Source organism: Anolis carolinensis, unplaced genomic scaffold (genome assembly GCF_035594765.1).
Source record: "Anolis carolinensis isolate JA03-04 unplaced genomic scaffold, rAnoCar3.1.pri scaffold_9, whole genome shotgun sequence".
In the NCBI taxonomy this organism is placed as follows: domain Eukaryota; kingdom Metazoa; phylum Chordata; class Lepidosauria; order Squamata; family Dactyloidae; genus Anolis; species Anolis carolinensis.
This window is the reverse complement of record NW_026943820.1, coordinates 26601292-26613571: the sequence shown is the minus strand read 5'-3', so window position 1 is coordinate 26613571 and position 12280 is coordinate 26601292. Positions and strand designations below refer to the sequence as shown.

Here is a 12280-nt window from a genome sequence, read left to right as displayed (position 1 = left end):
TCCACAGTATCTGCTTTGAACTGGATTATCTTGAGTCCACACTGCCATATAATCCAGTTCAGTGTGGATTTTATACAGCTGTGTAGAAAGGGCCTCATATAATCCACTTCTAAACAGATAATATAAGATTATAAATATAATATGTAATAATTACTGTGGTATAATAATACAGAACAATATAATCTCTAAAACCAGGACAGTAAATAAAGAGCAACACTCTGAAAGCAGGGAAATTGGGAATTCCAGAAAGGAAACAATCAGGGCCAGTTAACAGCTCCCAACAAAGGATTCTCCCCAGGCAGGAAGCAGCCAGGCTTTGAAGCTGCAAGACCATTAAATGCTAATCAAGGTGCCTAATTGCAGCATTCATGTTGAAATATTTGCTTCACTGTTTTATTGTTATATATGTCGGGCTTTGTCCCCATGTAAGCCGCTCCGAGTCCCTCCGGGGAGATGGGGCAGGGTATAAAAATAAAGTTATTATTATTATTATTATTATTATTATTATTATTATTATTATTATTATTATTATTATTCCACATTGAGACTATTAATTACTATTCAACCTGGCCAACCAAGGATTCCGCAAGATAGAAAGCGGCCAGTCTTGCAAGCAGCAATGCTATTCAGTGCTGTTCAATCTGTCCAACCAAGATTTCCCCTAGATAGAAAACCCCCAGGCTTTGAAGCCACGAGGCTACTTCATCCCATTCAACCTGGCCTAGCAAGAATGCCCTATGTAGAAAGCAGCCAGGCTTTGAAGCCGCAAGACTATTCAGTGCAATTCAAGCTGGCCAAACAAGGATTCCTCTAGAAAGAAAGTAGCCAGGCTTCAAAGCAGCTCTTTGATGGAGGGTGCGACTCCAGCTACTCCAGAAAACAGCCAGGCTTTGAGGCTGCAAGGCTATTCACTGCTATTCCACCTGGCCAACCAATGATTCCCATAAGCCACAGCAACACGTGGCCGGGCACAGCTAGTGATCATATATTTCTCCAATGGAAATAATCTCTGAGTAGGGATGCATAACGGTCTGTCCATCGAGCTCCCAGGTTTCTCAGCCAAAGTTATGACTTTCCCAAGGCTCTTGCATCCCTTTTTTCGGACAAGATGGGAGATTTCGTGTCTCTTGAAAATGGAGGCTCGCACAGAATCTCAAAGTGGTGGCAGTAGGAAGAAATATCCTTCGAAATTATGCCGTGGAGGCCGATGACATGCATGAATCCATGACAACGGCGCTCCAAGACAACAAAGTGGTTCTCTCCTTGAATGTGGCAATGAAGCTTGGCACACAAAAAAGACAACGAGAGTATGGAACGGGTGATCTTGAATGCAAATCCTTTATGGGAAGGAAACAACTAAGCACCACAACTACCAACATTAACTTACTCGGAGGAAGGATAATGAGGGCAGAACATGGGTTGCATCAACACCGGGGAAATGATGTTGAAAATAAGGGATTTATGCAACAAAATGTTTGGAAGGTTGAGTCCTTATTGCACTAAATCCATTGTCAAATATGGATTGTCCCAGGTCTGGACATTTCTGGGTTAAAATACGAGAGATGAGCCATTGTGATGTCACAGGGGATCATCCTAACGATGTCATTCATTATGACATGAGGACACCTTTCCAATCAAAACTACTAAGTCCAACCAATAAGGGATAATGTGTTGTCGAAGGCTTTCAGGGCTGGAATCACTGTATGGCCATGCTCCAGCAGCTTCTCTCATGACATTTCACATGCATCTGTGGCTAATGGCATCTTCAGAGGTTCTGTTGGCAGTGAGGCAAGTGGAGTGTATGTATAAATGTGTGTGTATGTGTGTGTGTGTATATCTATATATATAAAAGAGTGATGGCATCACGGCGACCGACAAAACAACAAAACTACAGGCCCCCCAACCTCGAAATTTGAGAACACAACCCATCATCCACGCCTCTAGGTTGATACAACAAAAAGAAAGGAAAAATAAAGTCCTAATTAGAGAGAGAGGAATAATTGCTTTTATCCAATTGCTGCCAGTTAGAAGGCTAAGCTCCTCCAACTTGGTCTCCTAGCAACCCAATAAAAAAATAAAAAACACTAAAAATAATTAAAAACACTAAAAGATTAATACAATAAAATACTATAATAACAGAAAATAACTAAAAATAATAGAAGAAAATAATAAAATATAATAAATAAAAAGATAACTTACAATAAAATTAATAAAAAATACAAATAACGTCAAATAAAAATTACACAACAATTTTTAACCAATACCACCACCACTTTGCCACAGCAACGCGTGGCCGGGCACAGCTAGTATATATATATATATATATCTGTGCCCGGCCACGTGTTGCTATGTCTTATGGGAATGCTTTGTTGGCCAGGTGGAATAGCAGTGAATAGCTTTGCAGTCTCAAAAGCCTGAACCCTGGCTGTACCCCGGTGTCATTGTGGCTGAGACGGTTGCTAGGAGATGAAGTAGGCGGGGCCTAAAGCGGGCAGGACCTACCCTTCTGACCAGCAACCAGGGTTGAAAATGGCTCTTCCTCGTTCTCTAATTTGGACTTTATTTTCCAGGTTTTTTGTTTGAAAGACATAGATTGGATGACTATGTCTATGAGTTCACTCTGCTCCCCGGATTCGAACAGCCAACCTTCCGGTTGTCAAGTTCAGCAGCTCAGCGGCTTAATCCGTTACGCCACCGGGGGCTCTGCCTACCTGAATGCTATTGCAAAGCACCAAGACTGGATCCACATTGTAGAATTTGACACTATTTTAACTCAGTGCTGCGGAATCCAAGGAGTAGTCGTTTGACAAGGTCTTGAGCCTTCTACGCCAGAATTCTGGTGCCTCTCCAAAGAACAACTCCTTGGATTCCATAGCATGGTGCCATGGCATGGTTGAAGTAGTACCAAACTGCAATAATTCAACAGCGTAGACGTGGTATATGCCACTAGGATATCCGAGGCAAGGACAGTTTTTCCATCCTCAGTGTAAAACAGACCAGCATGCCTCTGCCTCTCTAATCTCAAAGGTAACACTTTGGAGCTATTTTGGGCGAGTGTGAACCACTCTGGAGGAATGCATTTTCTGACACTGGCTTAGCAGAGGGGAGGTTGTACAGCTATGTGCATCCCAATACAGGCAGTTATAAACATCCGACTGACAAACTACTCATAGTTAAGAATGAGGTTGCAACAACTGGAAATGAGAGAAATCAAAAGTGTTAACTCTTCCCTGTGCTATCCAAAACTTATATGTATAAAGTAGAATCTCACTTATCCAAGCTAAACGGGCCGGCAGAAGCTTGGATAAGCGAATATCTTGGATAATAAGGAGGGATTAAGGAAAAGCCTATTAAACATCAAATTAGGTTATGATTTTACAAACTAAGCACCAAAACTACATGTTATACAACAAATTTGACAGAAAGGGTAGTTCAATACACAGTAATGTTACGTTGTAATTACTGTATTTACGAATTTAGCACCAAAATATCACGATATATTGAAAACATTGACTACAAAAATGGCTTGGATAATCCAGAAGCTTGGATAAGCGAGGCTTGGATTAGTGAGACTCTACTGTAATAATAATAATAATAATAATAATAATAATAATAATAATAATAATAATACAATCCTAAGGTTAGCAGACACCCCTAAGGATCATCCAGTTCAACTTCCCTATATCATGCAGGAGGACACAATCCAACCACTCCTGGCAGATGGCCATCCAATATCTGCACAATAATAATACACATTGAATCATAGCATCAGACAGTTAGGAGAGACCCCTAAAGGCCATCCAGTCCAACCCAATTCTGCCATGCAGGACACAATCCAAGCACTCCCAACAGATAGCCACCCAGTCTCTCAATATTAATACTAATAATAATCATAATAACAACATCATACAGTCCTAAGGTTTGGAGTGACCCCTAAGGATCATCCAGATCAACTTCCTTCTACCATGCAGGAGGACACAATTCAAGCACTCTTGACAGATGGCCATCCAGCCTCAACAAGTTCTCACCAACACCACCAGACAATGTCACAGCAACGCGTGGCTGGGCACAGCTAGTATATATCTAAATATATAAAAATATAATGTGCGTAATTCCCATGGAGTAAATAACAAAACCACTGGACCAAATCACACCAAATTTGGCCACAAAAGACATAGTTACCCAATCTATGTCTTTCCATCAAGAAACCCTATAAAATTAGGTCCAAATTACAGAAAACACCCCAAAATCGAAAATTACTCACTACACATGCGCAGAGGGAAACTTGGTGATGTTAGCCAGGTGGACAGGGTTTCAACTGTCACCAATGATGGGACATAGATTGGGATCCTGGGAACCATCAAAATGAACAAAACCTGGCAGCCAGCATGAAAAAAACCTCTATAATCTGGAGAGTACATCAAGAACCACATTCTGAAAATGAGGGTATTCCGGACAGGAAACAACCAGAGCCAGCTAACACCTCCCAACAAAGGATTCCCCCAGGGAGGAAGCAGCCAGGCTTTGAAGCTGCAAGGCCATTAAATGCTGATCAAGGTGACTAATTGGAACCATTCATACTTGTCTCCACAAAGAAAAAACCACTTAGGACGATGCCACAGCAACACGTGGCCAGGCACAGCTATATATATGCACACACATATATATACACACATACACACACATATATATATGCACATACATACACACACAAAAAGTGAAAATATGTATGTGTGTATGTTCCTGGGGTGACCACTTACACAGACAAGCTCCTGCCTCCACAAATAGCTACAACCTCCACTACTCAGGAGATACCAATGGCCTCCCTCCAATGACATCTATATATATAAAAAAGTGATGGAATCCTGGCGACCGCCAAAACAACAAAACTAAACACCCCACAACCTCGAAAATTGACAACACAACCCATCCATCCACGCCTCTAGTTTGATACAACAAAAAGAAAAGAAAAATAAAGTCCTAATTAGAGGGAGAGGAATAATTGTTTTTATCCAATTGCTGCCAGTTAGAAGGCTAAGCTCCGCCCACTTGGTCTCCTAGCAACCCGCTCACCCAGGGGACAGGCAGAGTTAGGCCTCACTTAGGCCTCTTCCACACTGCCTATAAAATACAAATTATCAGATTTTAACTGGATTAGATGGCAGTGTAGACTCAAGGCCCTTCCACACAGCTATATAACCCATATAATCTTATATTATCTGCTTTAACTGGATTATCTGGACTCCACACCTTTACCCTTGACCTTAACTACCACCAATTCCTCAATACTCTATTTCCCATACCACCATACTTCGCCACAGCAACGCGTGGCCGGGCACAGCTAGTAGAATAAATAGAGATAAATCAGTGTGGAAACTTTGTGAAGCTTAAACTGCAAGAAGTACCATGGAAATAATGGTAGTAAATAGTTTTCGATTTATTAAATACAGTAATATATTACACTTATACATTTTTTGTTATTTAAACTATACATATTGCGAAATTATGGGGGTTTTTTTTCTTTCTCAAAGTGACACACCACCCAAGTCATGCTAGGTTTTTTGGCGAATTTTGACACAATCCATGCCGGGTTTTGTGTGGATGTTATTGGTGCTCTCCAAGGTGCTGAATCCGATTCCTAACTAGGCCCAGCACCTTGGACAGCTCTTTTAAGATTATGGCAAAACCTGGCATGAATTGGGTTGAGGTGAGTTTTTTGGGGCTATATGGCCATGTTCCAGCAGCATTCTCTCCTGACGTTTCAACTGCATCTGTGGCTGGCATCCTCAGAGGTTTGTTGGCAGTGACTCAAGTGGAGTGTATATATAAATTTGTGGAATATCCAGGGTGGGAGAAAGAACCCTTGTCTTTCTCCATTGATATTGCAATTAACAAGCTTGAATTAGCATTGAGTAGCCTTGCAGCTGCAAAGCCTGGCTGTTGTTGCCTGGGGGCATCCTTTGTTTTTGATTGCTTGCTAGAGTTCTCCTTTTTCCAAGTAGTGTTCTTTATATACTGCATTGAACTACAGTACAGTCTCACTTATCCAACATTCTGGATTATCCAACGCATTTTTGGAGTCAATGTTTTCAATATATCGTGATATTTTGGTGCTAAATTCATAAATACAGTAATTACTACATAGCACTACTGCGTATAGAACTACTTTTTCTGCCAAATTTGTTGTCTAACAAGATGTTTTGGTGCTTCATTTGTAAAATCATAACCTATTTTGATGTTTAACAGGCTTTTCCTTAATGCCTCCTTATTATCCAACATATTCGCTTATCCAACATTCTGCCGGCCCGTTTATGTTGGATAAACATAAACATATGTACAGTAGAGTCTTCCTTATCCAAGCTAAACGGGCCAGCAGAACCTTCCCATTCATATAGGAACTTCCAGAGAATGAAGTGAAGAAAAGAAAAGCCTTACTGGGGTATAAATATTAGTGATTATATTGTATTATATTATATATAATATTATATTATATTATATATAATATAATATATATAATATTATATATAATATTAGTGATTATATTGTATTATTAGTGATGGGATTTGTAGTACTTTCATCCACATGCAGAGACTACTGCTAACCCGATCAGTCATGGATCTGCACAAAACTTGGAACACAGATCCCCCATGACCCATTTTACATCCTGGAGAGGTTTTGGGGAGAATAGACCATGGATGATGGGATTTGTAGTACTTTCATCCACATGCAGAGACTACTGCTAAACCCACCAGCCATGGATCTACACGAAACTTGGAACACAGATCCCCCATGACTCATTTGACATCCTGGAGAGGTTTTGGGGAGAATGGACCATGGATGATGGGATTTGTAGTACTTTCATCCACATGCAGAAAACATATAATAATAATAATAATAATAATAATAATAATAATAATAATAATAATAATTTACATCCTGGAGAGGTTTTGGGGAGAATGGACCATGGATGATGGGATTTGTAGTACTTTCATCCACATGCAGAAAACATATTATTATTATTATTATTATTATTATTAATAATAATAATAATAATAATATTAATATCATCATCATCATCGTTATGATTACACTCCTAGAATTATAGAGTTGGAAGGTGACCACATGGGTCATCTAGTCCAGCTCATTGGCATGCAGGAATTATTATTATTATTATTATTATTATTATTATTATTACTACATTGGTACTAGGAAACCTGGCTGGTATGTACTTGGGTGTGTTATCATTGCAAACAGTCACTGGCTGGGTGCAAATAAAATGCAATTGGATTTGCAGGAAGGTGCCTTAAATCATGAAGAAGTGGCAGAAAATATATTATTATTATTATTATTATTATTATTATTATTATTATTATTATTATTATATCATGATCATCATCATTGTTATTATTGCACTCCTAGAATTATAGAGTTGGAAGGTGACCACATGGGTCATCTAGTCCAGTTCACTGGCATGCAATAATAATAATAATAATAATAATAATTATTATTATTATTATTATTATAGCATTGGTACTAGGACACTTGGCTGGTATGTACTTGGGTGTGTTATCATTGCAAACAGCCATTGGCTTGGTGCAAATAATATGCATTTGGATTTGCAAGAAGGTGCCTTAAATCATGAAAGAGGGGCAGAAAACATATTATTATTATTATTATTATTATTATTATTATTATTATTATTATTATCATCGTCATCATCATTGTTATTATTACACTCCTAGAATTATAGTGTTGGAAGGTGACCACATGGGTCATCTAGTTCAGCTCACTGTCATGCAGGAATTATTATTATCATTATTATCATAAAGGAGAGGCAGAGAACTAATAAATATTGTTGTTATTATCATTATTTATTATAGAATTATAGAGTTGGAAAGTGACCACATGGGTCATCTGCTCCAGCTCACTGGCATGTAGGAATAATAATATTAATTATTATTATTATTATTATTATTATTATTATTATTATTATTGCATGAATACTAGAAAACTTGGGTGTGTTATCATTGCAAACAGTCACTGTCTTGGTGCAAATAAAATGCAATTGGATTTGCAGGAAGGTGACTTAAATCATGAAAGAGGAGCAGAGAACAAATTATTATTATTATTATCATTGTTATTATTACACTCATAGAATTATAGAGTTGGAAGGTGACATGGGTCATCTAGTCCAGCTCACTGGCTTGCAGAAATGTTTTTAAAATTTATTATTATTATTATTATTATTATTATTATTATTATTATTATTATTATTATTATTATTATAGCATTGGTACTAGGAAACTTGGCTGGTATGTACTTGGGTGTGTTATCATTGCAAACAGCCACTGTCTGGGTGCAAATAAAATGCAATTGGATTTGCAGAAAGGTGCCTTAAATCATGAAAGAGGGGCAGAAAACAAATAATATTAATTATTATTATCATTGTTATTACACTCCTAGAATTATAGAGTTGGAAAGTGACCACATGGGTCATCTAGTCCAGCTCACTGGCATGCAGGAATTGTTGTTGTTGTTGTTGTTGTTATTATTATTATTATTATTGCATGAATACTAGAACACTTGGCTGGTTTGTACTTGGGTGTGTTATCATTGCAAACAGCCACTGTCTAGGTGCAAATAATATGCAACTGGATTTGCAGGAAGGTACCTTAAATCATGAAGAAGAGGCAGAGAACTAATAAATACTGTTATTACAGTATTGTTATTATTACACTCATAGAATTATAGAGTTGGAAGGTGACCACATGGGTCATCTAGTCCAGCTCACTGGCATGCAGGAATTATTATTATTATTATTATTATTATTATTATTATTATTATTATTATTATTATTATTGCATTGGTATTAGAAAACTTGGCTGGTTTAAGGTGCCTTAAATCATGAAGAAGAGGCAGAGAACTAATAAATATTGTTATTATCACACTCATAGAATTATAGAGTTGGAATAATAATAATTATTATTATTATTGCATGAATACTAGAAAACCTGGGTGTGTTATCATTGCAAACAGTCACTGGCTGGGTGCAAATAATATGCAACTGGATTTGCAGGAAGGGGCCTTAAATTGTGAAGAAGAAGCAGAGATAATATTGTTATTATTATCATTATTATTATTACATTCATAGAATTATAGCGTTGGAAGGTGACCACATGGGTCATCTAGTCCAGCTCACTGGCCTGCAGTAGTAATAATAATAATAATAATAATAATAATAATAATAATAATAATAATAATTAATAAATATGCCTCAAGTATTACCTCCCTGCAGTTAAGAACTGGTGGGATCACAAACCTGCAAAGGTTGTGGAAAATGAACACGCAAAGATAGTGTGGGACTTCCGAATCCAGACTGACAAAGTTCTGGAACACAACACGCCAGACATCACAGTTGTGGAAAAGAACAAGGTTTGGATCATTGATGTTGCCATCCCAGGTGACAGTCGCATTGATGAAAAACAACAGGAAAAACTCATCCGCTATCAGGACCTCAAGATTGAACTGCAAAGACTCTGGCAGAAACCAGTGCAGGTGGTCCCGGTGGTGATGGGCACACTGGGTGCCGTGCCAAAAGATCTCAGCCGGCATTTGGAAACAATAGACATTGACAAAATCACGATCTGCCAACTGCAAAAGGCCACCTTACTGGGATCTGGGCGCATCATCCGAAAATACATCACACAGTCCTAGACACTTGGGAAGTGTTCGACTTGTGATTTTGTGATACGAAATCCAGCATATCTATCTTGTTTGCTGTGTCATACAACGTCGTTGTGTCAATAATAATAATAATAATAATAGCATTAATACTAGAAAACTTGGCTGGTATGTAGTTGGGTGAGTTATCATTGCAAACAGCCACTGACTTGGTGCAAATAAAATGCGATTGGATTTGCAGGAAGGACCTTTTTCGGGATAATCCAGGTAAAGTGAGCCATCCTTCTCTGGCCTCCAGTTCCCACCCTTTCTTTCCTTGATTCATTCCTTCCTTTCTTCCTCATCCTCCGCCCTTCTTTTTCCCAGGAGGAAGGCAAGCGAAGGAGACCTACTTCAGCACCAAAGCCCCGAACAGCAGATACCTGGCGCATGAGAGCATCAGTGCACGGCAAATGCACAGAAGCAGGATTTTTTCAAGGCTGGGCGACCTAGTGGTCCTTCCTCTTTCTTGTCTCTCTCTCTCCGCCTTGCAAGCCCAGCCTTTGCAATCTCATCTCCAGCAGGAAAAACAACAAGATCCCCCCCCCCCCCGCCTCCCTCCTTTCCAATACAAATCCACTCCAAACATGGCGGACGCTCATTCATGCAACTCAAAGCCTTCCTTGCTTTTTCCCATCACGGAGGAGAAAAGGAGCCAAGGCCTGCCATCAAATCCACCCAATCTTAAATATACATAAAAATATATGCGTGTTTATGTTTGTATATATATATCAATCTGTAAGGTTAAACCGCCTGCAACCAGGCTATTTTTGCACAGAAAATACAAATCACTGCATCTCCCAAGATTGGTGCAAAGAGGGACTTACTTCATTTGCTTGACAATGGTGCTTTTCCCCGATTCACCAGCTCCTGCATTATTTTTTGAAGGGAAAGAAAGGAAACAGAGAGAGAGAGAAAAAAAACATTAAATCAGAACCTAAAACCTCAATAAAGACACGATCTGGCTAGTGTGAGAATATAAGGCGATAAAAGGAGATTACAGGGAGAAACAGCTGTGCAAATGGACGGGGCTTTCGTGCTGAAAAGGGAGCCAAGGCGGAGAGCTTCCAATGCGGAATATTACACGGGAGATATAGATACATATGTGTGCGTATATGTGTGTGTTGTATGTATATATACACAGAAACATATATATATATAATGTATACATCTGTTGGGAAACGGCATATGTGCCAAGGCTATTTTCTTTCCAAATCGAGAGGAAATATCGACTGATAGGAAAGGAGCAAGAGTGTTTTTTTTGGCCCTAGATATTAAAGGGAAAGCAGGTAAAGAAAGGCAAAGCCCGGAGCCTATTTGTGCAATACAGCAAAAGGTGGGGCAGAAGATGGAGGCAGCAAAAACACATACACACACACATACACACACTGGGTGGAAAGCCTCCATTGTGAGCCTTTCTTTCCTTTCCCCTTTCTCCTCCCTCCAGCTGTGTTTATGGATCCCTTCCGAAACCCACCCAGGCCACTTATTCCATCCCATTGATTCATTCCTTTTATATAAAAAAAGTCATTTGGGGTGGGCATCCAAGGCCCCTGGGTGCAGAAAGCCAAGAAGGATGCACACACACATATATATGTTTGTGTGTGTTCCTATATGCCCCATGGTGCAAAAGGCCAAGAAGGATGCACTTCATACAATATATATGCATGTGTGTGTATATACATGGATAGACAGATAAATAGACAGATAGATAGACAGACAGATAGATAGATAGACAGACAGATAGATAAGATATTCATATATGCTCCATGGCACAAAAACCCAATAAGCATGTATATCATAACAAATATATTTAAAGCCCCATGGTGCACTTCATACAATATATATGCATGTGTGTGTATATACATGGATAGACAGATAAATAGATAGATAGACAGATAGATAGATATTCCTATATGCCCCATGATACAAAAACCCAATAAGCATGTATATCATAACAAATATATTTAATGCCCCATGGTGCAGAAAGCCAACAAGGATGCACTTCATACAATATATATGCATGTGTGTGTATATACATGGATAGACAGATAAATAGACAGACAGATAGATAGATAGATAGATAGATAGATAGATAGATAGATATTCCTATATGCTCCATGGTACAAAACCCCAATAAGCATGTATATCATAACAAATATATTTAAAGCCCCATGGTGCACTTCATACAATATATATGCATGGGTGTGTATATACATGGATAGACAGATAAATAGACAGGTAGATAGACAGATAGATAGATATTCCTATACGCCCCATGGTACAAAAACCCAATAAGCATGTATATCATAACAAATATATTTAATGCCCCACGGTCAGAAAGCCAACAAGGATGCACTTCATACAATATATATGCATGTGTGTGTATATACATGGATAGACAGATAAATAGACAGACAGACAGACAGACAGACAGACAGATAGATAGATAGATAGATATTCCTATATGCTCCATGGTACAAAACCCCAATAAGCATGTATATCATAACAAATATATTTAATGCCCCACGGTCAGAAAGCCAGCAAGGATGCACTTCAT

General features: G+C 38.6%; 1 protein-coding gene across 2 annotated transcripts in view; it reads right to left on the bottom strand.

The window, feature by feature from the left end:
* Positions 1 to 12280, bottom strand: part of gnao1 (G protein subunit alpha o1) — a 151484-nt gene that overhangs the window by 135487 nt on the left and 3717 nt on the right. For both annotated transcript variants that reach the window (XM_062961609.1, XM_062961610.1), the window contains exon 2: positions 10548 to 10590. In XM_062961609.1, the coding sequence (XP_062817679.1) occupies positions 10548 to 10590 (43 nt within the window). The remainder of the gene's footprint in view (positions 1 to 10547; positions 10591 to 12280) is intronic.